We start from the raw sequence: 27,260 nt of genomic DNA on the forward strand, positions 1-27,260 counted from the left end.
TTTAAGCTACCAGCATGAGTTGGACCAAACTGCGGGCGGCTGTGGAAGACAGGAGTGATTGGCGGGCTCTGGTCCAGGGGTTCACAAAGAGTCGGACACGACTAAACAACAACAAAAAAGATGGACTGTGCACTGTATCTGGGCTGAACACACCGCGACCATTTTCTCTGCTGCAGCTGCAGCTGCAGCCCCCACTGCAAGGCCCTTTCTGACTCAGCTTTCAAATACAGGCAGCTGTGCTCGGTTCCCAAATGTGTTGCAGGATTTGGGCTACTATGATAAGAGGTTCACATTTCTTTAGCTCTGATATTACTCTCACCTAGTCTCACTTTCATTGGAAGGGTTAACTGTACACTGCCCTGAAATTCAGTACGCACAAAAGAGGACAAGATCAAGTTGAACTTCACATTGTTAGAATCATAGAATTGCAGAGTTGGAAGGGACCCCCCCCCCGGGCCATCTAGTACAACCCCCTGCAATGAGGCAAAAACTTAATGCAGACTAGAGTGGGCCATTCTGCCTGCCATATTCAGTGGAATCCTATGTACACCCAGAACCGTCAACTGTCATTAAAAACCCTATTCCAACTGCTCCTTCATTTCCTTTCTGGGCACACAACTAAGCCATTAAGCTTGTAACAAGGAGATGGAGAGCATAAGGAGGGCAGCCCTGCTGGGTCAGGCCAATAGCCCATCCATTCCAGCATCCTGTTCTCAGTTGCCAACCAAATGCCTGTGGGAAACCCAAAGCAGGACCCAAGCACCAGAGCACTCTCTCACACTGTGCTTTTCAGAAACATTACTGCCTTCAGACTATGTAAACAGAGCATAGCCCTAATCACAAGAAGCCAATAATTTCATTACATTTCACCATCACCTGTGATTCTTGACTAGGGTTTACCAGGTTGCAACCTAGAGATGCCGCCTACGGTACTTAATTTTTCCGCAGAAAGCCTGAGCCACATATTCGTCCAATATGCCCCACCCCTCCCATATGCAGTTAAAGCATCATAACCAGAGTCCCACTTGCTTCAGTAGGTTCAGAGGATAGGTGAAGAAACTAGCAGCAGAGGCAGCTGGGATAAGTAGCAGCTTCAGAGAGAATCTTCCCAGCTGGGACCCAATCAGATTAAGAGAGATGGGCTACTAAGGGGCAAATATCACGAGGACAAGGAAACACATTTATGACTTCAGTTTTATATAAACTGACAGTTACATGTGGGCTGGTGAAGAAATCCATGTTTCAGTCTCCACTTGAGCTAAACAACTGAATGGTAAGGTCTCAGCATTTTAGAAAAGCTCACTACTATAAAAGAGGAGCAGGGATGTTGCCAGGAACATGGACCACAGCTTTGTTTTGAAAATAATCTGTTGCTTCAATGCCTTAAAAACAAGAAAGAATCTTCTGATTGTAGAACAGTGTTTTCCTGCAACTGAGCCTCAAGGACAGGAAACAAAAAGGCAAGGCAAGACCAAATATACAAAAGTGGAATACAGTCTTAATTTTATTTTCACTCTAAATTTAGACTCTAGATGGATACAGCATCTGTAAAAAAAGAAAAGAAAAAGAGTTACACAGTTGGAAGGGAAAAGAACAGAAACCATGCCCTATGAAGATCTCGCTAGGGAACAAAACCCACATCAAAAAATATTTTCTGTATATTATTTAAATCACACAAGAAGGATCCTCAAGAAGTGCAAAAAAAATGCACTGGGGATATCAAAGTTAAGTCATACTCAGAGCAGACTCACTGAGATTACTGAATTTATACTCAAATCCACAGATTTCAAGGAGTCTTCTGAAAGCATGGCCAACAATTGATTTCACTCAATGTTCCCAGTAATTTTGACAAGATATTTACAAGCTCTACATTTATGTGGATACACTGGAAAGATTTGCAATTTTTTTCAAGCCCTAGGTGATAACCCTCCTATTTGCGAAAGAACAGAGAGTAGAGTTGGCCCAAACACATCTGCTTACATTCCTAAGAGGCAACAAAACTTTGTCATACAAGGAAGCCTCTTACCACAGGGTCAGTTTCTTAACAAGCCAATCTTACATGTAAGCAAATATAAACACTGTAGAAAATATGCTCTGGATCAGTGCTCATATGATTCTGTAGTCACTGTATCCTTCTCATATTAAGTATTGAACTGCATCCTTCTCATATTAATTCTTACAAGTCTGGCTGATGAAGAATTGATCTAGAATGGCTGATGAAGCATTGAACGAAACAAGATTGGTTATCCGGAAACTCGGTTCCAGCGATATTTGGTGACAGATTACCGTATTTTTCGCCCTATAGCACACACTTTTCCCCCTCAAAAAATGAAGGGGAAATGTGTGTGCGTCCTATGGGGCGAATGGAGCGCGCCTTCGTGCTACCCACCAACCTGGTTTGGAGGCTGGCGGCGGGGAGAAGCCCGCTTCTCCCTGCCGCCAGCCCCACAAGCTGGGGGACAGCGGGGAGGCGCAGCGCGCCCAGGCTTAGCTTCGCGCAGCTCTCCGCAAGCTCTCTCTCTCTTGCGAAGAGCTGCCTGTTCTGGTGGCTGGGGTCGGGGGAAGCTCGGGCTGGCGCCTGGCGGGGAATTTTTTTTTTTCCTTTATCCCCCCCCCCCCCAAAAAAATAGGTGCGTCCTATGGGCCGGTATGTATATATCGGACTTTTGAATTATTCTACCGCAACTGGTGAAGATGATTTAGAGACTTTGGCTGTAATTTCTGATCATTTGTATTAGTCAATCAATAGTGTTTAGTGCCATTGTTATTGGCCATCGTGTTGTGTTATATTGTTCCGCTCGTCTATATTTTAACACAGGGGTCTGACACACAAAAATTTGCTCACGGTTAATTTTAGTTCAGAATTTTTCTTTTTAAAAAATCCTCAAGGTAGCTTATAGAAAAGATTTTATCTGCCTCTGGCCCGTCAAGGGCACTCACAGTGCTCATACTTACCACTCGGATCCTGTGTCCAATGGCTTTGGCAGGTAGGTTGGAGCGGAACTTTGCCCGCACCATGCCGCTGCTTCCATGGGCACGGGTCACCTTTCCCCAGATCACTCTGGTCCTGTTGGGTTTGCCGCCAGGAGTCACGGTGTTGCTGACAAAGGGAAACAGATTAAACATTAAGTCCCACTACTGACCAAATGCAGAAGGGCTCTCCAAAATGTTCACGTTCACACACAGAGCTTGGAACACCTCAACATTCCCCGCTGAAAAGCAGTGAGAATAGATAATGAGAAAATATGAAAGTTTTCAGTTCTTTCAGTGATATCTTATCACGCGTGGTGCTGTGGTCTAAACCAGTGTTCCCCAATCTTGGGCCTCCAGCTGTTTTTGGACTACAACTCCCATCATCCTTGACCACTGGTCTTGCTAGCGAGGGATGATGGGAGTTGTAGTTCAAAAACAGCTGGAGGCCCAAGGTTGGGGAACACTGATCTAAACCACTGAACCTCTTGGGCTTCTGCACGACGCGGTGAGTGCCCGTTGCTGTCCCAGCTTCTGCCAACCAAGCACCTTGCTGGATCATTCTGTTTCCTACAATGCCCAGTAAGCAGGACATGAGGGAAATAGCCCTCTCCTGCTATTGTTCCCCAGTGAGGGATAGTCGGAAGCATGATAGCCTTATACTCTTCGATTAAAGTGCCTAATCCCCTTTTAGAGCCATCCAATATGGAGGCCACCACTACATCCTGAGGTAGTGAATGCCATAATTGAACTCTACATTGTATGTGAGGAAGTACTTTCTTTTGCCTCAATTCTCATCAGTTTCAATGGATGCCGCTGGGTTCTAGTTCCAAGTCTGAGGTGCTACTCATTCCTGTTTGTTCATGTCACACTAAACTATGGTTTTAGTACTGCTGCATGAGTACAGTCAGTTATTTGCCTATGGCTGAGCCGAAATCTGAGCAGGTCCAAGTCTTGCATTACGCCATGTCTTGGCTCTCCTGGTTCAATTATTCACACAGCAGTATCTGAGGCCACAATGCCCCAAATTTGTGTAGCATGGCATAAAATGAAAACAATTTCAAAATGGTTTCAGCTCTTCAACATGCTCATGAGAATATACAAAAGATCCAAGTGTAAAGTGCTAGTCCCCTTTATCAATGACCACTCACTTTTTTGCTTTGTACACATAGGCGCATTTCTTGCCCAAATAGAATTCTGTCTCATTACGGGAATAAACTCCCTCAATTTTCAGAAGAGCTGTGTGCTCTCTCTGGTTTCGAAGACCTCGCTTGTAGCCAGCAAAAGTGGCCTTGGACCACAACCTAGGGAAGAAAGTGCGCACAAAGTTAAATCTTAAGCCTTTCCAGCATACTGCATCACAAAACAAGACTGCAGAGCAGATCTGCTCCAGTATTACAGAAAGTCTGCTACAGACATCAAATATGCAAGAAAACTATAGGTGCTTCTATGAAACCAGAATATTTAAGGCAATCCTTTTGATATTTTTAAGTAGAAGCACTAATCTGTGTGACAGAGTGAAAACTAACATAATAAAGATAACACATACGTGCGAGGTTGTAAAGGCAGCAGAGGAAATGCAAGAATTGCCAAAGAACAGTTTCCTACCTGCCAGTCATGGTGTTGTCTTGAAGTCCTGTTCCCAGCAGGCCTAAGAAAGGAAAGGAACAGAAGGAGCTGTCAGCTGGGATATGCTAAACACCAGCCCAATTACAAACGTGTGTGGGGTGGGCAATTCTAGACTTCCTTAAGTAAGAACAGAGAAGAAAGAACATCCAAGATAACCCAGATCTTCAACCATCAAGGTGAACTTTGCAGATGATTTCACTCCATCCAGCAAATGTCTGTGTTCTGGGGTCTAAATGCTTTGAGTTCATTGTCCCCTCCCTACTAAGCACCATCATAAAAGATCTGTAAGACACCTTGCACACATGTCCTAAGAATAATTAAGGCCATTAAAAACCTATCAGCAAACAAGCATTACAATTTCCACAACACCAACCCTGAGATCAGTCCAATGTGCACTTGGTCCAGCATCTTGTTTCCAGCAGTGGCTAGCCAGATACTGCCATGAAAAAGCATTAGCTCCCTAGCACAGTACACACAGCTTCTTAAGGCAAAATTATTTAGTGATCATCACTGCTAATAGCTCACTAACTGCTTTTTCAATATGCTAGATGGCTCTCGCTTCCTACTCTACAATTTAAAGACACCTAAACAAACAGCCACTGTGACCATGTGGCAGAGAATTCCATAAATTAACACTCACACTGTGCCAAATCCATGTGAAGGAATACATTCTGTGAACTGGTAATTCCTATTTGTTCTGAAAAGCTACAGCATTGTCTACTCTTGAGCAGGCAACAGCACCAGCAGGTCTCTAAGGTCCCAGAGGCCGGGCTCTTTCCTAGCCCTCCCAGTCAATATCCATTTCGCTGGTGATGCTGTGGATCAAATCCAAAGGGTTCAAATCCTCCTTCCTACCTCCAAAGCATGTGCTCCATCACTGGGCTACGGCTGCTCGGCCTGCAAAACCCCTTTTCAGCTTCAAATACCACCCTCGCCCTGAACAAAGCTTAAAAGACCTGGGGGATCTAGGCACCTGCAAGATTTAAGCTTAACCCACCTTGATGAGCCCAAAACAAAAAGAAGTCTTTTCTTAAAAGACACATCAACGGAAAACTCAGCTCAACGGAATTGCATAAAACAACAGAGGATGAACCCATCAGGCACGGCAGCGAAATGGAGCCTCCATGATCAGGGACAGTGTACCCCCTGAAAATGCTGCTAAGGAGAATCTGCGAGGGTCTCCCTGCCCTGTGCCCCCCCCCAGGGGTACGTGGCTGGGCACCAAGCCCGCTGCACCAGGTGGCTGTTTGATCCTACACTGCAGGGCTCTTTTTAATGCCAACCTTAAAGGCACCGCTTCACCTCAATAATAATAATAATAATAATAATTTTTTATTTATACCCCGCTCTCCCCAACCAAGACCAGGCTCAGGGCGGCTAACAACCAATAATAAAAACAAGTTGATTAAAATAATAATAATAATAATAATCATCATCATCATCATCTTTATTGTCATTGCCCCCTCTCGGGGACAACGAAATTTACTTGGCTGTTCCATCCACCCAGGTAGGGCACTCCACACAAAATCAGAACAACTATAAAAACACTAATTAAAACAATACAGTATAATACAGCAAGGGAGATTAGATGACTTTCAAAGTCCAGGTTTCCCATTCAGGGCCGAGATCGCTCTGGGGAAGAAGCTGTTCTTGAGACGGCTCGTTCTTGTCTTCATCGTCCTGTATCTCCGTCCCGACGACAGGAGCTCGAAGAGACAGTGACCAGGATGCGATGGATCTTTTACTATGTCCAGTGCCTTCCTATGGCACCTTGTGGCATGAATCTGCTCTAAGGTGGAGAGTGGGCAGCCAACAATGCTCTCTGCTGCCTTCACAACTCTGCACAACCCCATCCTGTCCTGGGTAGTACAGCTTCCGTACCACACACATAAGCCATAAGTGAGCACACTCTCAATGGCACAGTGATAGAAGGCAAGCAGCAGTTTCTGCGGAAGATGGTTTTCCCTTAGGATTCTCAGAAAGTACAGTCTCTGCTGCGCCTTCTTCACAAGCCCCCTTGTGTTGACACCATTTATAAAAGGTTAAAATACAACGTTAAAACATTAGGATGCAGCCTCTTCACAGGAGGAGAAAGGAAATCAAACTGGTTCTAAGCCAAAGGCCAGCCCACCATTCCCCCCCCCGAGGCGCCTGGGGCTGCCGGGGCTCCCTGGCCTCCGACTAAAAAGCTGAAAGGGGCAAAGCTGGGGCCTTCTAAGAGTCCCTGTGGCGGCCTCGGCCAAGGCCCGAACTCAGGGCTCCGGCGCCATCCATCCCGTATCCGAGCCATCCCGCCGCCGTGCCCCGCTACGCCCACCCAGCCCGGCTCTCCGGCCCTCGCGGCGCCTGCCCGCCCGCCTCTGGAGCCGCTTCTTCGCCGCCCTCCGCCGCCTCGCCCGCCCGCAGAGCCCCTTCCCCGCTCTCACCTCAGCAGCACCCAGCCAAGATGGCGGCGAGAAAGAGCGAGCGCAGCCGCGGGGCGAGCTGGGATAGGGGACCGCCAGGACCCCTCGGCCGGCGTCTGTTGAGGCGTCTACGCCGCTTGCCTGTCTGAAATCGCTCCAGGTCGGGCGTTTAGGCGAGGCTCTTGGGACCAAAAACTGATTGGTTTGCTTTGTTTGTGGGCTAGGCGTTTTTGCTGCTCCCGCGCCGCGCTACAAGCCCGAAATCTTAAAAAAAAACCCCATCCTGGCAGGCGTCAACTAGGCCAGCCCTTCCCGGCGAGGACCTCTCCTGCCGCTTGAGGGGTAACCATGGCGACCACTCCGGGTCCCGCCATGGAGGCCGCCGGGTGAGTGTCTCGTGTGAAGGGAGGCCTGGCGGGGGTCGGAGCCCCACGGAGCGCTTCCTCAGGGGGGGCGCCGTGCCCAATGGGCAATTTGAAAAGTGAAGAGGTCGCTGGTTACTTATGAAGTTGGAAGGGACCCCCAGAGGTCATCTAGCCCGACCCCCTTTGCAGTACGGGGATCTCAGTCAGACTCGAAGGACTCAGCGGTGCCGAATTGGGTTCAACAGCACTTAATTCTCCACTGCCTAGGAAGTTCCCCCCGGGGATGGGGGGCGGCGGCGGCATCAGGGCTGCTGGAATGGCATCGTCTGATCCAAAGGGTATATAATTATAACTAGCTTTGTTTTTATTGAGGCATCTAATCATAAGCCTGCATTTTTATTGAGGCTTGATCAGGGCCTGTATCTTAAGATGAGCTTAAAGATTTTCAAATGTTTCATGCCAGGCAGAAGACCAGCTGCCTAAGAACCTTGGCAAAATGTTTTTCCTCCTGGACAAGGGGCCCCCCTGATTTATAGCAGAAAACAATTCTCAAAGTTGTAAAAAGGGAATTACAGGCTGACAGCCAAGGTTACACTGACCCTACATATTACAGAAGATAAAAAAAGCAGAGATAAACATAATTAAGAGTGGGTAAATAGTAAAATAAAACCATGTGCCTCCCATTAAACTTGAGCCATATTTTCCTAAGGTTGAAAGGTCAAGAGCAGTGAAAAAGGCAACTGGCTTGGCTGGAGAAGAGAGTATTTTGGGAAGTCTTTTTCTAAAGTTGTTTCTTTCTTAAACTGAGATCCTTTTAAGATTTCTTTTCCTTTTAAAAGGTTATTTATGTTATGTATTAAATATATATTGGCTTAAATGTAATTATGCAAAGGAATTAGAAGCTAAGAAATGTTAAATCCTTATGCTAGATTCTTATTTCATATAGTTGGAAGAGATCACAGGGGCCATCAGCCACCAGCCCAGCCCCCCTTGCCAAGCAGGAAACATCATTAGAGCATTTGTCAAGCTTTTGTTTAGAGACCTCCAAAGGAAGGAGATCTTTCAATGATGATCCTTGACATCTGTTTAAGATAAAAATTTGAGATTAAACCATTTGTTTTGGAGGGCAATAGGGCGAGGTGAGCTGGTAATTAAGGTTCCTTGTTGAGACACATGTAAGATATATTACTACTTATTTGTCATTTATAGATAGAAGAATATATAGCTTTTTGTTTCCCATAAAAGGACAGAAGGAAATGGGTGTATCTTTTGTGATTGGTTCTAGCAAACAGCCAATAGGAATTTCAACCAGGCTGATTGGACAGGGGCAGCCACAGGAGGAGCAAGGGGGCTGGATTAAGGAAATATAAGTGCTGGCCAGAATGGCAGGAGGCCAGGCCAGAGCTTGGTAACCATATACCACTGTGCCTCATATTTATTTGTCTGACAAATAAATTATTATTTTAATTTCTCTATTGCTGCGTTGAATATTTCATTCCAGCTAAGTGTTAACCACAAGCAGGGTGCTACATTTTCTTGTTTTACTAACTATATGGAAATTGGGAAAGCCGTGGAAGGGAAATATTGGTCGACTTTAGGAAAATGTTTAAGAATGAGGAACGATCTATAAGCATTCATGCTGAAGATTGGATAAGTTAAAACCGGTTCTCAAAATGGTTTAAATTAAATGGAAATAAGGTTGGTAAAAATAAATTGAGAAAATGGAAGAGGAGGAAAAATAAAATAACAACAGGTTAAAGTAAATTATTAAGCTAAAGTTGAGAAATAAGTAATAAGGATTTGCTGAGTTAATAGTTTAAATTGGAATACAAGAAGGGGAGGTCTGAGAAACAAGTTAAATGAAAATAAGTAACTGAAATTTTGCGTGTTTTTAAGTGTTTTTTAAATTTTGTATTTTTGTAATTGTTCTTTTGTCTATTTTTGTTCTTTTTTGAAAATGCCAATAAATATTCATTAAAAAAAAAAATGGAATGGCATCGTCTGCCAGAGACAACTGCTTTTTCTTTTCCTTTTTCATACATTTTTATTAGTTTTTTTATACATATCATTTCCAACATTCATTTAACATAACTTCTTATACAATATTTTAGACGTCCGTCAACCACCTCTGATGATTTTCCGTGCTTTATCACTTATTCTGCATTTCTTAGTTTCTCTATTACTCTTAATTATCATTAACTAATAATTCTCTTCATAGTCTTTCTTGCAATAGTTCAGATAATCCTCCTTACAGAATTTCATGCAGTCCTACTAGTGTAATCTGTTCATTACAATTGCTTTTCAAATAATTCATATATTTACTCCAGGCTTCTAAGAATCTTTGCTCCCGCAGCTTTCGAATCCTTCCTGTTAATTTATCTAATTTTCCAAAGTGCTGCAAGGCTTTCTTCTTGACGAGGGGCATCTGAGACATGAACATGGCAAAGGGCTCTTTCTGGGGTGTGACTTGTTGCTGTTTTTAGACATCTTTGTGAGCCATCTCTTGTACTGGAATTGGGAGTGGGGCACATGTATTTTAAATAAAATTATATTAATAATATATATTATATCATATAATAATTGTATCCTCTCCCTGGTTTCCCACAGGGATCTGGTTAGCCCCTGTGAGAACAGGATGTTGGACTAAATGGGATTTTGGTCTGATCCAGCAGGATTCTTCTTCTTCTCACAGTTCCATTTAATCCTAGTACAGATAGGTAGCCGTGTTGGTCTGCCATAGTCAAAACAAAATAAAAAAATTCCTTCCAGTAGCACCTTAGAGACCAACTAAGTTAGTTCTTGGTATGAGCTTTCGTGTGCATGCACACTTCTTCAGATAACTATCTTCAGATAACTGAAGAAGTGTGCATGCACACGAAAGCTCATACCAAGAACTAACTTAGTTGGTCTTTAAGGTGCTACTGGAAGGAATTTTTTTATTCCATTTAATCCTACTCAGCTAGGTGCTCCACAATGTTTGTTTCAATTTACTAAAAGAAAGAAAGAAAATGTTTTGCTCTTTATCATTTTTAGTACATTCCCAACTGAATGTATGCCTGCTATGTTCTATAAACTCACATATAGCCCCTTAAAACTTGTTAGTGAACTTGTGACCTATCCAGACATGTTGGAATGTTTTTAAACATTTTTTTTACTGATTGTTTTATTTTATAATTTCATAAATCGCTTAGAAGTGGTATATCAATTTTGTTAAATAAAATGAAACCCTGTTAATCTCTCTGTTTCCCCAAAGAGGGCACTGTGGGTTAAACTGAAGTGCTTCCAGTTTTTCCTGGTCTTGGAATTAGTATCACCAGAACAAAAAACAAAAAACAAAGACAGGATTTGCATGGCAGGAAGAAGACCCAAGTTTTGCCAGCAAAAGTCAGCAGAGCATCCCAAGTAGAGAGTTTCTTCGTTTAATTCCTATCCCCTTTTTCCAGAGGGCTCAGTGTGGATGGCAACCATTAAGCATAAAGCAAAACTTATGCATAATGAAAACAAAACACCCAGTTAAATTAAAATGACTTAATGCCTGTTTAATCTTGAACGCCAGCCAACTCCTCCAACATTCCAGAGATGAGAATAAGGATTCTCTTGTGTGGTTATAATACCTCCCCATATGAGCCTCTGCCTACCCAGCGTTCTGCATTCCCAAAGGCTCTTCTCATCCTCATGTATATATAATCAGTTACTTTTAGATCGTCTTTGCAACGAGCTGCCAATTAGCTACCAGGCTAAGTGCAAGGTCCTGGTCTTGGTGCGCACACTAGGAATACGGTGTGCAGTTCTTCCTCAAAAAGGATATTGTAGAAGAAGTTCAAAAAGCTCCTCCAAAATGATCATGGGGATGGAGCGACTCCCCTATGAAGAAAGGCTGCAGCATTTGGGACTTTCTGGTTTAGAGAAAATGCAAGTAAGAGAGGTGGCATGATAGAAGTACCGTATTTTTCGCTCCATAAGATGCACCTGACCATAAAACGCACCTAGTTTTTAGAGGGGGAAAGCAAGAAAAAAAATATTCTGCACAGAGCATGTAAGCGGCTCTCGCTTTTCTTGCTTTAAACCCTCCCGTCCCACCTCCCGCTTCGCTGAGAAGCCAGCAGAGCAAGCTGCGCAGCTCTCACTGAAGCCAACAGAGCAAGAGCGATAGCTGTGCAGCGCCTCTACTGCTGGCTTCCCAGCAAAGTGGGATGAGGGACGAAAGGGAGCCCTTACAAGGGAGCGTTGAGCAGAGCCTGGCAGCGGCTCTTGCTGGCTTTTCTGGGAGGTGTGGGAAGGGACAGAGGGCAGCCGTCAGTCCCTTCTCCCACCTCCCGGAAAAGCCCCCAAGAGCCGTGCACATGCTAGGCGCGGCTTTTTAAAGAGCACGCGGCTCTTGCTGGCTTTTCCGGGAGGTGGGAGAAGGGACAGAGGACAGCCCATCAGTCCCTTCTCCCTCCTCAGGGAAAAACCAGCAAGAGCCGCACACACACTCTTTAAAGGGAGCGCTGAGCAGAGCCCAGGAGCCTGCATTCGCTCCATAAGATGCACACACATTTCCCCTTACTTTTTAGGAGGGAAAAAGTGCGTCTTATGGAGTGAAAAATACGTTATTTAAAAGTATGCACGGCCATCGCTCATAACTCTAGAACTTGTTTTTTTTAAAAGATTTTTATTGATACAACAAGAAAAAAAGAAAAAAACAACGAATACACACAAGAATAACCATAGACACATAATTTTCTTAGCAAACAATAAAACATATATTTTATTTAAAACATCACAACTCTAGAACTTGTGGATCCCTCTAACGGAAGATTCAGGGCAGGTAATTTACACAGCACATAGTTCAACTGGAACTCACTCAGAGGGCAGGGACAGCTACCAACTGGGATAGCTTTAAAAGAGAATTAGATAACTTAATGAAGGTTATCAGGGTCTACCAGCCATGGTTGGAGGCAGTAGTGCTGAATACCAGTCACTGGATGCCACAGGAGGAAGAAAGGGCTCATGCGCTCAGGTCCTCTTTGCAGGCTTCCCACAGGGGTCTGGTTGGCCACATGCTGGACTGGACGGGCCATTGGCCTGATGCAGCAGGCTGTTCTTCGGGTCTGGGAGAGAGGCTTTTCTAGCTGATGCTAGCAGTGGAACTTGAAGGTGCAACGTTCAGGGCCCACGCGCACAAAGCAGCAACCAGTTTGGGGGATGGTTGCCTTCTAGTATTCTGTTTGCATTCTAAATGGCGAATACTGTCTTGTTTGGCTAGGGAATTGACCATCCAGACACCAAGGCTCCTGCCTCTGGATGCAGTACGATTTTCTGCTCTGCTGGAGGACTGCGTTGACCAGCTTGCCATTCTTGGCTTCATCATGCCAGTTTCCTACGAGGGCCGCAAAGATGTCAGCGATGTAAGTACATCACAGACTTGTGAGAGGGAAACTGAGGATGCATTCACACTATTTCCCCTGCCCCCTGCCTCCACTATTATCAGGATCAGCCTGATAATTTTTGCCTAGCATCCTACTGTTCTGGAGTTGTCTCTTATTATTTTTATTTATTCTTTGGTTCTTTCTCACTTATGAAGTTAATCTCCCATAATGTTATAAATCATCCTGCTCTTGGGCAGCCGAAAGCTTCATTCCACCTTATCCTTTGCCGTTGCCATCTTTCTCAACTGCTAACTCACAAAAAACATAGAATCATAGAGTTGGAAGAGACCACAAGGGCCATCGAGTCCAACCCCCTGCCAAGCAGGAAACACCATCAGAGCACTCCTGACATATGGTTGTCAAGCCTCTGCTTAAAGACCTCCAAAGAAGGAGACTCCACCACACTCCTTGGCAGCAAATTCCACTGTTGAACAGCTCTTACTGTTAGGAAGTTCTTCCTAATGTTTAGGTGGAATCTTCTTTCTTGTAGTTTGGAACCATTGCTCCGTGTCCGCTTCTCTGGAGCAGCAGAAAACAACCTTTCTCCCTCCTCTATGTGACATCCTTTTATATATTTGAACATGGCTATCATATCACCCCTTAACCTCCTCTTCTCCAGGCTAAACATGCCCAGCTCCCTTAGCCGTTCCTCATAAGGTACTATTTCTGGGTTAGCGGAGTCTGTAACCATGAAACTCATAATATTGAGTCAGACCAATAATGCATCTTGCTCTGTCCCATCTTCTCCAGGGGTTGAGAACCTCAAGCTTGGGGGCCAAATGCAGCCTTCCAGGCCTTTCTGTCTGGCCCTCAGAACTCTCACCAACCCCGATTTGGATGAAAAATGTTCCCCAACCCAATCTGCTTTGACTGGCAAGGGTTCTGCAGGGCAAAGGATGTGCTCTACTATGGAGTTTTCACCTCACCTCCAAACCGGTGACAGCTTCATTTCCCCATGCAAATCAGTGTGCTTCAGGTGTGCATTCATGCAAGGGCAGAATCACATGATTGCTGAATGTTACAGATGTTCTGGCTGTGTTCGTCAGATTAAGCACTGCTCCATATTTCCCTCATTGTACGAGATCTTGGTCGAGTGTTGGGCCTGACAAGCACAGCAACTCATCCCTGGTAGGTCTTGTCCCATGGATCAGTTGCCAGGACTGAAAGTCCCTGCCCCCCCCCCCAGCTGTCTAAATCCCTAAGCAGGAGAAAAGTCAAGGAGAAATTTGTGCTCCAGAACAGCTAGAAGAGCCTCGATTAGCAAAACCCAGGCTCCATCTGGGTAATTTCAATGGTGGCTTCTGGTAAGCCCAGAAAGAGGGCAGGAAGGCAAGATCTCCCCACAGTTTGCCCGCAGCAACTAGTCCAACAAGGAGAGAAAGCAGACTGTCTTGCCAGAGTGGTGCATGCTCTAGTTATCGCCCGCTTGGACTACTGCAATACGCTCTATGTGGGGCTATCTTTGAAGGTGACCCGGAAACTACAACTAATCCAGAATGCGGCAGCTAGACTGGTGACTGGGAGCAGCCGCCGAGACCATATAACACCGGTCTTGAAAGACCTACATTGGCTCCCAGTACGTTTCCGAGCACAATTCAAAGTGTTGGTGCTGACCTTTAAAGCCCTAAACGGCCTCGGTCCAGTATATCTGAAGGAGCATCTCCACCCCCATCATTCTGCCCGGACGCTGAGGTCCAGCACCGAGGGCCTTCTGGCGGTTCCCTCATTGCGAGAAGCAAAGCTACAGGGAACCAGGCAGAGGGCCTTCTCGGTAGTGGCGCCCACCCTGTGGAACACCCTCCCATCAGATGTCAAAGCGATAAACAACTACCTGACATTCAGAAGACATCTTAAGGCAGCCCTGTTCAGGGAAGTTTTTAATATGTGACATTTTAGTGTATCTTTCATCTTAGTTGGAAGCCGCCCAGAGTGGCTGGGGAAACCCAGCCAGATGGGCGGGGTACAAATAATAAATTATTATTATTATTATTATTATTATTATTATTATTGGGCAACCCAGTCAGATGGGTGGCATATTATTATTATTATTATTATTATTATTATTATTATTATTATTTATTAGGCTTCCTCCTGATCACTTACCCACAGCTATGACTGCTTTCCTTCTTTCTCTTTTCTGCCCCTTATTTGCAAGGATCTCTTTTTGTTGCTCTTCAGCTTAATGATACAGAGATCCAGGGCGTTATTGCAAACCAGAAGGAGCTGAGCACGAGGTACAAGCACCTGATGGACGCCCGGGCAGAGAGTCAGGCCAAGATCCCCAATGAGCTGGGCAAGATTGCGGAACTTGGGCGGCAGCTGAAGGACACAGGCAATGAGCTGAAGAGGGCCAACTACCTTTTCACCATTGCCACAAAACAGAGTGCATTGTCCCCAGAGAACCTCAAGAAGATCCAGGCGGACAGGTGAGACCCTTTGGTCAATGGGACACAGGATGCTTATCTGCACCCAATACTTTCGAGTTCCGATTTCACAAGGAATTCTTCAACTTTCTGTTTATTTGAGGGTTTACAGAGTGCCTTTTTGAAGGCTTTCCCCCATACCTTGCTCCCCCTCGCCCTGAGCATGCAGTGGGGCTTCCTCCAGAGGTCAAGGCTATCCCCCCTGTGGGCAGCAGCTCCCTCAGGTCCACAGCTGGGGTGTGGGTGCCATGGGAGACTTCCCCTCTGCAACTGGCCTGAGTGCATGGCCAGTGCTAAGTCATAAAGGGCCTGAAACGCGATCTGGTTGGACCCATCGCTAAATGGCTGGGAATCTCGCCTGTCATTTTGCCTACCGGGCTAAACACTTCCTTCCTTTCCTGCCAGGAAATACACAAGCGACGTGATTGAAGACGTGACAGAGGAAATGCTGGCACTGGGAACCTTTCACTCCCTCCAGTTAGCTGTGGACCTGGAAAATGAAAAGAAGTTGAACCTCCATAACCTTGTCCTCAGGTTGGAGTTTTATTTTAGAAGCTGCCTCTTTTGAACTTAGGCTGACTAGCGCAACATTGCCCACGCTGGCTGACAGTCACACTCCAGGTGCTCAGGCAGGGCCTCTCAGCAGCCACTAGTGCCAATCCTTAATATACGGAGAGAATGAGCCAAAAAGCTCCACCTTACAGCTGCTCCTCACACAATAAACGGGCATTTGCTGTGGTTCCACCACTGTGTCTGGTAGAGTCTCACAGAGCAGGACCTGCCACCCTAAGGGCTCAGCGCCCAGGGAAGGCCAACCACATATCAGGGAGTAAGGAACTACCAGAAGTGCCCCATCAGAGGCTGTCAGTGATCGAGGTGGAGCATAAGGGATCAGGTGCTCTTTTAGGTATTTTGGGATTTGTGAATTAACACAAGACCCTTGAACCTGACCCAGTAGTGAATTGGCAACCATTACAGCTTTCTCAGCAGTAGAGGGTCGTGCTGCCAGTAACTTCTGTTTATTTAATTTAATCTGCTCCTGTGAGCCATCTGGCCACTGCATTCTGCACTAGTTGTAGTTTATGAATCAGATACACATAAAGCACCTTAATAATAATTTTAACATTTGATGTTTTAATGTGTTTTTAATATTTTGTTGGGAGCCGCCCAGAGTGGCTGGGGCCGCCCAGTTGGATGGGTGGCATATAAATCATCATCATCATCATCATCATCATCATCACATGGCCTGTTTCTTGAGTTTGATAAAGCATCTGCCAGTTTGCTGCCAACTGACCAGAGGGAACTCTGGGTGCATGCCCCAAAGTTCCCTTTCCAGCCTAAGTCTTGATGTGCCCCAGGAAACCAGGGATTTCCTTTCCCTCCCCTCTCACCTTCTAGGGAAGAGATGGGAAGGAAGAAGATAAAGAGTCTCCAGAAGCAGCTCAGTGATGTCAAGAAGGAAAAGGAGTTTGAGCTACAGGTGAGCTTTAGGCAGTCACGCCCTTTAAACCCCCCTTTGAAATGCAGTATGAAATTAATAAAATTAGCACCAACAGGTGCAGCTCAGGCTGCAAAATGGGCTCTGCACAGCAGAAAGTTTCCAAATCTAGGGAATGCAGCAGAACACATAAATGCAAGCATTTATTTGTGGATTTGGGGCTTAGATGGCTTTAAGAAAGGGTTAGATAAAACACCTGGAGGCTCAGATCTATCAGTGGACATTGGTCATCACTAAAAAGTTTTTTTCTGATTTGTTGTTCTTTGGGACAGGCCCTCCTCTTGCCGTTTTTAAAAATAGCAAGGTATTGTTGAAGCTGTCTGAAAAGGCCCTCGTCTCCTGCCAGTGGGCAGGGCTGGTCTGGAGGGCTGCCCAAGCCCTCGCCTTGGGGATGGTGTTGCATGATGCTGGCCCTGCCTACAGATCCAAAGGGAGGGTTGGGCATTGGGGTTACAGCAACCAATCAGAATGCCCCCTGAGAGGCTTAAGAGAACCTCCATGTTCAGAATACTAGCTGTGTTATAGAGGAGGGATAACAAACTGAGGAGGGAAGGTGCTTGGCTGTTTCTCAGAGGCAACTGAGTCCGGTGCTGTTGGATACCCAGCACTGGGATCCATGGGCCTTTAGTCTGATCTATATTTTTAAGATCTCATTTGCATTTGCTAACATCAGAGTCTAAGTGTTTCTGGCACTAAATTCTAGAACCTTAATTAAAAAGCTACACTCCTCCTCCATGGGTCACAACTATCATGGGGCTGGCACATACATGGATTCCTGTGCTGGCAGGACTCAGTTGCTAACCCCCTATTTCCAAGATAGAATTCCTTCCCATGTACTTTTAGCAGCTCTAGTCTCAGACCAAAGCCCTCCCCCAGCTCAACCCACAACATAATGCTGAAGGCTTTGCCTGCTGAATGGAAAATTTGGTTATTCTGCAACAGTCTGCCCTGCACTAACTTCAAACAGGCATGGTACAGTCAATGGATCCTGTCTGATCTTGAGTTTTCCTCTTTTAAAACTTACAACTGCCTAACAGGATGTTTATTTTTCAGCCCCAAATACAGTAGTCAGTGAGTCAGACCTTAGTGGCAAAACAGAAGTCATCCTTAAAGGCCTAGATAACCGCGAGATAGTCGACATGTTTCTGGACTACAACATGTATGGGTGGGCTCATTTTTTATAGAAGGAAAAATCCATGCATGTAGAAAAGTAGCACACCAGAGAAAAGGAATCTTTTGTACAGAGGAGCATTCAGTGATGTAAACCCCCATCTGGAGTGGTACAGTCCAGATATGTTTTCTACTTCAGTGAGAAGAAGGTTGGAATGTTCCATAGGACACACTGTTGAGTTGCAAGCCCATCCATACCCTGGGCAAGGCAAGGCAAGGCAGAAGCCAGTTCAGTCTTAAGCAGCACCTCTGAGGATGACCACAGACCAGCACATCAAGTCTCCCTTGCTTGTAGTCCTACCCACCCACCCGCTCACTCTCTCATTCCACAGAATCGGAACGAGATGATTGCATACCTCAAAGACCAGCTTCAAGAGATGAAGGCTAAAACAGACATGGAGAATCGTTACGTCAAGAAGGACACAGACCTCCAGGTGGCTCAAACAAAGAATAAATGCTTTGAGGCCGAGAATGATCTGCAGAATGAAATTGAAGTAAGCACTTTGCCTTGGGCCGTATGCATTCGTAGGGAGGTGGTCTGCAGTAGAGTGTGGGGCATGCCTTGATGGCATATGTGGCCTCAGCATAGAGGCAACCACTCTTCAGAGTCCTGGCATAGACTTTTCTCAGCAGCGTAACCTGACTTTTGGTTGAGCATCCTCAACCCAAAGAGGACTGCTGTGTGGTTGCTCCAGAGGCAACCCAGGAATACTAACTATTTTGGAGAGCTGAGTCCTCCTGGTGCCAGAAAAAAGGCTTGTGCTGAACCTTAGTTCAGATTAAGTGAGCAGCAGTTGATCTAACTCCCAATCGAGTCAAGGGCTAACCTTGGTATTAATAGAAAAGTACATTATATCAGGTCAGACTGCTTCTCCATTCGGACTGGCAGAGACTCTCTGAGGTCTTGGACAGTGTCCTCCCCATCACCTGACCATTAGGTCCAGTCGTGGCCGACTCTGGGGTTGCGGCGCTCACCTCGCTTTATTGGCCTAGGGAGCCGGGATACAGCTTCCAGGCCATGTGGCCAGCATGACTAAGCCGCTTCTGGCGAACCAGAGCAGCGCACGGAAACGCCGTTTACCTTCCCGCTGGAGCGGTACCTATTTATCTACTTGCACTTTGACGTGCTTTCGAACTGCTAGGTTGGCAGGAGCAGGGACCAAGCAATGGGAGCTCACCCCGTTGTGGGGATTCGAACTGCCAACCTTCTGATTGGCAAGCCCTAGGCTCTGTGGTTTATCCCACACCTGATCCTAAATGGCAAGGAGTGGGATTTGGGGCCTCTTGCATGCAAATTTAATGTTCTACCTCATATACAGGATATTCTTCTTGGTTTTCACATTCAATTGACTTAACCTGGTTCAACTGCCCAGTGTTCTCAGTTTCTATTGGTCTTCTTTCAACCTTCAATCACTGTATGGCTAGCCAAGTCATGACATGGGGCTGACAGCAGTGAAAACGAGGGCAGAATTTAGGGATGGCATCATTGACCATTTTTTTTGTACAACTATACTACGCCTGGGCTATAAACTGACTCTGCAACATGGCACAGAGAGGGATGTGGTACATGCACTCCCCAGGTCTTCAGGGGAACCCTCTTGGCATTTGCTTAGAACCAAATAAAGTTTGATGCAATGTCTTTCTCCCATTACAGAAATTGAGAAATCAAACTGAGCAGGAGATAAGAGTCCACATGGACATTGAGAATTTCCTTAAGCAGCAGCAAAAGGTAGGTGGCACAAAGCTTTCTGGTGCCCCATTTAGCTCAGAGATGTGGAACCTGTGGCACTCCAGCTGTTGCTGGATTACAGCTTCCATATGTCCTAACCACTGTTCATGCTGGCGAGGCTGATGGAAGTTGGCGTCCAACATCTAGAGGCTACAGGTCTTCTGTTTGTGCTATAACTTTTTGTAATGCCATCCATTCTCCAGCCAACTGTTAGATCTACTTCCTTGTTCTTCAGAGGTTTAGGTGATCCCCACCCTTAATTCAAATCATTACTTTCTATTGACATACACTTCCTATGGGTTGAGCTAGCAAGTGGATCCAGACACTACTGTATCTAAAGATCAGAGGCCTAGAACCCTGAGGCTGAGCTGTACCACTTTAAACTGCACATGGCAGGTGTGTTTGTGTGTGCATGTGGCTCATATGATTGCTCTTCCATTCAAAATACACCTGCACAATAGATGCCTCTTTACTTTGTACCCCATCTTTTCAGGCAAGCGGAATAGAGCTGCCAGCACACAAGTTGACCACCTCAGGGGCCTCAGACAAAAGATATCTTGGGGATGGAATCCATAGGGAACTTCAGATTTAGAAAGCATCTAAGGTGCTGCACACAGCAGCCTATTGCCCATTCCAGTTCCCCGTGACTCTTGTTTCTCCCCCGTATTGCTGCTCCTTACACACACAAGGGCGCCACCTTGCATGCACAGATCATCCCCGTTCCCTTCAGTTGCTTTGTGTACATACAGGAAATGACACAGAGCTTTGGCTCTGAAATAGCGTTCCGACAGCAACAGAGAGTTAGACAAGGTGATAAGCTGATCATCCCCAAATCCCCACCAAGCACCTCATTCTGCAAGTCCTCCAATATCATGTCATTGCATGAGGCGCCGGGCTCTTAAGCCATGCCCCGGAATGGTCAGGAGTGTTGTGAAGTGTCCACCTGTGTGTGTCGCAGAGCATAGAAGAGAAGCTGGAGTACTGGATGGACAAGTATGAGAGGGATACAGAAGCCAAACAGCAAGAGCTCAATTCTCTGAAGGCCTCCAGAGCAGCTGACCAGGCAGCGCTACAGGAACTGGCCAAGCAGGTAGGGAACAAAGATGATGGTTAGGCTCCTTGGTCCGTTGGTGATCCACGGCAGCTATATGTGGGGTCGCTCTATCCACACATCCTCACTGCTGCTCCAATTTGTTAGGAAGCTTAGAAAGCTAAGGAAGGAGTCCAGGGGTGAGAGGTGAGAGCGAAAGCCCACCTCCAAGCTCAAGTTAAAGGTGTCTTTGCATTCTACAGTGTCTTATATGCGAACAAGCTATAATTGAGGACCGGAAGGAAAAAGAGAATGCAAGGAAGAAGGTAGAACAGGACGCTCTGGAGTTGAAGAGTATCCTGAAGGTAAGATGAGTCAATATAGCCTTACCTTTGGAGTCCTGGGACTAAAAATTGGAAGCGGGGGTGGGGAGAAAAGCTCTTCCTCCACCATGTCTTCTGCCCCTCTCCCAACATGTGGAGCAGATCATCTCCTTTGCTTTGTATAGCTCCCCCCCCCCGATGTTGCTGAACCACCCCTTGCTGGCCATGCTGACTGGGGCTGAGAGTTGCAGTGCAAATCGCTTGGGGGGCACCCGTTTGGGGAAGGCTGCTCTTTCTCATGGCTTCCCCTTTCAGGGCTCCAGATCTCTAATCCTTTTACAGTGGTGCCTCGCAAGACGAAATTAATCCGTTCCGCGAGTCTCTTCGTCTTGCGGTTTTTTTGTCTTGCGAAGCACGGCTATTAGCAGCTTAGCGGCTATTAGCGGCTTAGAAAAAGGGGGGGGAGGAAAAAAACTCGCAAGAAATCGCAAGATGTTTCGTCTTGCGAAGCAAGCACATAGGGAAATACGTTTTGCGAAGCACCTCAAAAGACGGAAAACTCTTTCGTCTAGCGAGTTTTTCGTCTTGCGGGGCACCACTGTATGTGCATTAAAAATGTGCCAAGCGGGGGGCATGGTGGCAGAATCATCTGCTTCTGTAGGGGTGCTTGAAGGTTCTCTCCAACCTCCTCCAGCGCACTTCTCCCTAACCTAAGAGAGCCATTTCCTCAGAGAAGTATCATCTGCTAAACATGAAGCAGGGTCTTCCCCGGACCATCCTTGTATGGTAAAACAGGCAGCCACAGATTGTGTCGCAAAGAACAGTCTTATCTAGGCAGAGACCAGCACTTTCAATTCCATCAGCTGCAGGACTGGCCTGGAAGAGGGAAAAATATGTATACGGGAAAACAATATTAAGTGAGGCCTGAAACACTGTGGGATCCATAGCCATTTCTGTAGCTCTTTCTAGCCAACAGTTAGCTAGGGTACAGCATGAAGTATAATTTGTTTATCAGTTGTTTACATGGATAGCAGACCTTGCCGTACCACATTAAGAAGCATATTTGAACAAGTGCAGAATCTGCTCATCTAGGCATGACCATATCACAGAAGTGAGAAGCAGCCTTGTGTTTGGCTTCACGGATAGCCAAATCCCAATCCTAGCCACCCATTTGCTCTCCTCAGTGCAGCAGCAGCAGCAGCAGCAGCGTGCCTTTGGATGTTGGCTGCCCAGGGACATTCCGCAACAGATGTCATTTATTTCCCACTCAGATGCTTTCTTGGAGCGTATCCAAGGCTGCGCCTTTCTGCAGCTTGAGCTGGCAGCGATGGGATAAATGTGGGCATTAAATGCTGTGGCTGACTTGGAGCAGATGGAATGCTGGACTCAAGCCAGCCCTGCTTCATTAGAGAGGTGGGGGGGCAGCCTAGGGGAACTGGGCTTGTTGCACAGCAGTCATTTCTGGGAGCCCATTTTTGGCAAAGCTTGAGCAGCAGCTGGAAGGTAGTGTGGGCACCCAGTGTCTCCTTCCTGCATGCACAACCCTTCTCCTCTTCCTTGCTTTCAGCTGCAGGCCTGGTGGAGAGGCATGATGGTCCGCAGATTCCTTGGCCCTTACAAGGCCCTCAAAAAACTCTGGGAAGAAGAGCAGCCGCCCAAAGAGAAGGGAAAGAAGGGCAAAGGGAAACCTGGAGCGAAGAAGAAAAAGTGATGGGAACAGAGCCCAGCTCCTGTGCCATCTCCACGTTAGGAGTTTGGGCAGCACGGTTTTGTGGGATGAAGGAAGAGGACAATTGTATATGTCTTTGCTGAAAGGATCAGAATTAATAAAAGCTTTTAGCACTCGGCTCGAGGCAGCAATATCTTGCTTTTTGGTCCCAGTCAGCAGAAGAGCATTGAAGCTGCTGGTTCTATTTTTCTTGCTTTGAAAGTGAACAGGCCATACCAACATTTTGTGTTAATTACCCTGGACCATATGGTGCAATCTTGTATCTTGTCTCCCCACCCTCTGCTCGAGCTCAGGAAAGCTGCAAAGAAAAATGGTCTGTCATCTCCACAAGATTGCTCGTGTAAATTGCCTTTTTAAGCTTTAACTGCATGGAGACATACCATGAAGAATGTCACTGGTAGTAAGCGGACATCAAGGGTGCCAAATTGAATAAAATATTGGAGGGGGGCAGAGATTGATGCCCCACATAATCACAAGACCATTTAAATGGCAATGTCCATCAATGGGGGCGGGCAGCTGCCTCAAATTTTTTATTGGGGGGGGGGGCTGAAGGGACCTTGGACCCTAGGAGTGGTTCCTATATTGGACATGTACATGAAGACCTTAGAAAACTAGCAAAACCAAGTAGTTATTAATATGACAACTACTCTCATAATCACACATGCTGCATATGCAGAATAGGATCCCAACTTGATCCTACAGGAACTTGATGAGCTCTTGGGAGCAGCAACACATTTTATGTCGTCATGCTGAACAAGCAAAAGAACAAGGCTGCTCAACTTCCGTCTCCCAGGAGAGAAGCAATCAAGGGCACGTGAGAGACTGGACAAACCCACTGCAGAATAAATGCTTCTGTTCACAAACACAGGTTTTAAAGCTTCAGCCTTTATTTCAAATCACCCAGGTTTGAAGTTTATAATATCATGTGCGCTAGAAATTGACTGGTAGCATACAGGCAATTTAAAATAAAGTACATGATATTATGATGTTTATATAGTCTTTGAAAACTATGGAATGTATTTACAGACATACAAATACAGGAAAGAACTTCTTAAAAAATCCTTTAGCTATACTACTAATTACACGTTTACAGTCTGGAGAAACAACAAGAGTGAAGTCTTTATCCTCTGGGCTTTCTGCCCAGTGCCAGCCTAGAGGAGAATGAATATGTGAGAGCTGGAGTGCATTGAAAATGGAGGCTTTCAAATCTTCTGCAAAACATGCTTAGGAAAAAAAAAACCCACCCAAATTTACAGGATATCCCTCCCGCTGCCCAAAAAACAAAATTAAAAGAACCATTCCAAGACAGAATAGCACCAGACATTACTGAACAGTCATGGAAAGATTCCTTTAAATATTTTGTGGCAGAGATTTGTCAGGAAAAGCTCCTGCACAAGCCCTCACAGAGGAGAGTTGGCAAGAAGCTGTTCTCTTGGGCACATTTAATGAACTGCGCCAGAAGTCAGTGCATTTGCTTTTCCTGCGAGTCTGCCTTCTCTGATTAACCAGCAACGAAAAGGAAGACAGATGCTCTCCATCTACCTAGAGGTGAGACTGCAATCCATCCGTAGGACAGGCAGAGGCTATTGGGCCTTAACTAGCAAGAACTTGCAGGGGCTACTCAGAGCAACAAGGTGAGTTTGCCTTCCATGGAGCAAATTAGTTTTGACCCCCATCTGAATGTCACTATGTGGTAGGAATCAGAAAGCTGGACAAGGTCTACTTAATACAATGTGTGTTGGTGCCCATTGGCCTGGCAGGGTGGGAGACAGACAGGCCAACTGTAGGGGGGGACAGATACAGTGAAATGCCCAGCCAATTCTTAGTGGACACAAGAAAGCAGGGTGATTGGGAGGGCACACTGAGGTTGGGGGGACAATCCCCACTTACCCTAACACAGGGTTTCCCAAACTTGGGTCTCCAGCTGTTTTTGGACTTTAAGTCCTATCATCCGTAGCTAGCAGGGCCAGTGGTTGGGGATGATGAGAGTTGTAGTCCAAAACTAGCTGGAGACCCAAGTTTGGGAAACCCTGTGCAAAGGGAGGAGCCAACACTGGATGATGGATTCACTCCATAGCCAGTGTTCACAGGACAAACAGGAAAGATCTAGCTTGCCCACTGAGTGTGCTGCATAAATTATTGTTCACTGGGTCCTTTCAGAAAACCAGCTTCATTTGGGATAAAGTGATTGTGGATGCAACATCTATAGGTCCCCAAATATCAAGGGGTGTATAAAGCTTTCAAGCTTACTTTGCACTGTTGGAGGAAATAGAAACCAAATTATGCAAACAGCACAATCCTTTGCTGGAGCAGCCTTGAATGAATGATACCCCTTGCAAGATGGAAATAAAAGTGTCAGTTCTGGAATGGAAAACCACCTGATTCTCAGAATAGTCACGTTTGCCTGGGACTGCTTGTGGACAGGTAACAAAAACAGAAGGATTTATAGGAACCCAACAGCAAACACCATCTCCGGAATGGGGGATCTCTTGCACTGATATTCCCCAGAAAAGGACAGCCATCTATTGTTGCTTCAACACACAAAATAGAATTCTATACACTTTTCTTAAAAAACAAAAACTTTTCCCACTGAATACAAGGAAAAAATTGCACATAAATATAACAAAACACAAAAATTCCCAAGCCATTTAAAACTAGCAACAGAAAACTCAAGTGTTTTTTTCTTTTTGGTATAATACATAAAACATGCCATTGGCTGAAAGGACCTGGGTTTCCTTCACGCTGTTAACGTCCATTCATGGAACTCTTGCCATCATGAGATTATAATAAAGTGAAGAGACAAAATGACGTAGCGACACAAAACAGAGCATTTGTGTTTGTTTGTTTTTTTAAAAAAGCATGTCATATGCTTTAGCCCTGGTCATAGGTGGTGATTTGCGTGGGAGGCAATACCACCCTATTGTGCTTAATTATTTCCTGGCAGTTATACCCCTGGGCATTACTGACTGCCCGGGCAGAAGAGCCCCCAGCTTGCCAGCAGACCCACTGCAGCCCCACACAAGGGCAGCTGCATGTCTTTGGTAGGATGCAGTCTTTTCTGGGTCCTCTCGCAAAGCATGCTAAGAATTTCTGGCCCTTAAGGGCTTCGGCCAACCACTTGCATATGTCCTGCTGGAATGGGCTGGGAGCTTCAGCCGCACTACCAAACACTGCGGCTTTTCTACTGCAGTTAAAGATGACCTACACAACCGGGTTGCAGGTAATACCGTTTCTCAACCCACCGTAATATACAGACTGAGCTGCCTGGATAAAGGATTGACCTTGACATGGTAGAAGATGTTTTTACAGTATATGGTGATGAACTTGCTAATTTTTGGTAACTGGGCTGAAGCCGACAAAGTGTTATATATGTTTTTTTTAAAAAAAGAAAAAGGTGTGGGAGTGAAAGACTAACCTTCATGATATCTCTCCTCTCTTACCCACCTCGCTATGCTAAGTTTGCTTCCCTCCACTTTGAGACGGTCCTGCTTGCATAAATAACAGAAAACCCAGAGATGTGTACAAAACAAGTGGATGAGAATTGGTGAGGCAGGCACAGCAGCAGAACTGGTGAAGCATCTGAATCAGAGGTCCGCGAGGTGGCAAACGGAAACACAAAGGAAACCGGGAGAGGGCTTTCAATGCTGCTATTGCATCTGATGTAGTTCCTCAAGAACTGCTTCTGGCCGGCAACACCACACCCACAAAACACGGCACACCCAGCATCAGCAAAGAGGCAGGCAGCCCTGTAGCCCAACCAGCCCCTGCAGGACTTGAGGCTGTCCGAGCTAGAAGAAAACTGTTGCTTCAACCGCATGCTACTGTTTTGCTAAAAACATTCTTCATGTGCTTCAGAGGAGAGTTGGGAGCCAAGGGTCATGAAGCAAAAAGGAACTAAGCAGCCTGCAAGGAGACGAGAGCCTGGCAAGGCAAAATTAACCAGGAAGGGCATCAAAATAGAAATGAAGTGATTGCAGAGGGCGTGTGAGAATGGCAAAAAGGACGATGTCCACCTAAAGCCCAGGGAAACCAACAGCAATAGCCAAAATGACACTTGTGCTTTTTTTCAACACAGCGCCACCGGGACACTTGGGGAGGAAATGCATGTCAAAAACAAAAACACAGCCAGCCTGAGCTTCTTTTCCAGATTCCTCAAAATCCATTGTCTACACATCCCAGCTGAGCTATTCTATCACCTCCTCCTGCCATCCATCATTACATTCAGTGTTTTCTGCTTTATTTTGTGAACCTCATGTACAGGCCACGAGGGCCTCTCTTCCCCAGGAATCACTGCTGAGAGCAGTGCCTTGCATGGGCGCCACAAGAGAACAGACTGCACAGAGGCAGCCAAAGATTTCGCTGCCCCCAAGTACCCTCCCCCCCAAATCCTCTGTGATACTGCAAGGGGCTATAGGGTGTGGCTCTGAAGCCAGCACACAGGCTTGCTCCCCGCTGCCCAAATATTGCTCACCTACATGATGACATGGTTTGCTTCTGCATTCTGATTACCCAGCTCCCTCCCTACGGTCCTTCTCAGTCACAGAATCAGCATAATGCTTCAGTACATGACCACCAACT

At 46.0% G+C, this 27,260-nt stretch overlaps 3 protein-coding genes across 6 annotated transcripts in view; 2 read left to right on the top strand and 1 right to left on the bottom strand.

Annotated features, from left to right (window-relative positions):
- HTR2B (5-hydroxytryptamine receptor 2B) overlaps positions 1-27,260 on the top strand; it is a 202,573-nt gene that overhangs the window by 84,889 nt on the left and 90,424 nt on the right. The gene's annotated exons all lie outside the window — the stretch shown is intronic.
- RPL35A (ribosomal protein L35a) lies at positions 1,487-15,423 on the bottom strand. 3 transcript variants are annotated; one of them, XM_079978352.1, is made up of 5 exons: positions 15,413-15,423; positions 4,579-4,623; positions 4,122-4,274; positions 2,956-3,100; positions 1,487-1,545 (listed from the first exon to the last, which is right to left on the bottom strand). In XM_079978352.1, exons 2-5 carry the CDS (start codon positions 4,587-4,589, stop codon positions 1,522-1,524), a joined length of 333 nt encoding a protein of 110 aa, XP_079834478.1. In that variant the 5' UTR covers positions 4,590-4,623; positions 15,413-15,423; the 3' UTR covers positions 1,487-1,521. The 3 variants fall into 3 exon arrangements, with proteins under 3 accessions (XP_079834478.1, XP_079834479.1, XP_079834480.1); XM_079978353.1 differs by lacking the exon at positions 15,413-15,423 and adding an exon at positions 7,026-7,105 and having other exon boundaries at positions 4,579-4,621; XM_079978354.1 differs by lacking the exon at positions 15,413-15,423 and adding an exon at positions 6,917-6,984 and having other exon boundaries at positions 4,579-4,621.
- On the top strand, positions 7,258-26,059 carry DRC9 (dynein regulatory complex subunit 9). 2 transcript variants are annotated; one of them, XM_079978144.1, is made up of 10 exons: positions 7,258-7,390; positions 12,618-12,759; positions 14,959-15,206; positions 15,609-15,737; positions 16,602-16,683; positions 18,204-18,365; positions 19,526-19,600; positions 20,559-20,690; positions 20,894-20,995; positions 22,521-26,059. In XM_079978144.1, the coding sequence occupies exons 1-10, from the start codon at positions 7,353-7,355 to the stop codon at positions 22,662-22,664; spliced, it is 1,254 nt and encodes a 417-aa protein (XP_079834270.1). In that variant the 5' UTR covers positions 7,258-7,352; the 3' UTR covers positions 22,665-26,059. The 2 variants fall into 2 exon arrangements, with proteins under 2 accessions (XP_079834270.1, XP_079834271.1); XM_079978145.1 differs by lacking the exon at positions 7,258-7,390 and having other exon boundaries at positions 12,623-12,759; positions 14,936-15,206.

Source organism: Podarcis cretensis (assembly GCF_951804945.1).
Source record: "Podarcis cretensis genome assembly, chromosome: 5".
NCBI classification, from domain to species: domain Eukaryota; kingdom Metazoa; phylum Chordata; class Lepidosauria; order Squamata; family Lacertidae; genus Podarcis; species Podarcis cretensis.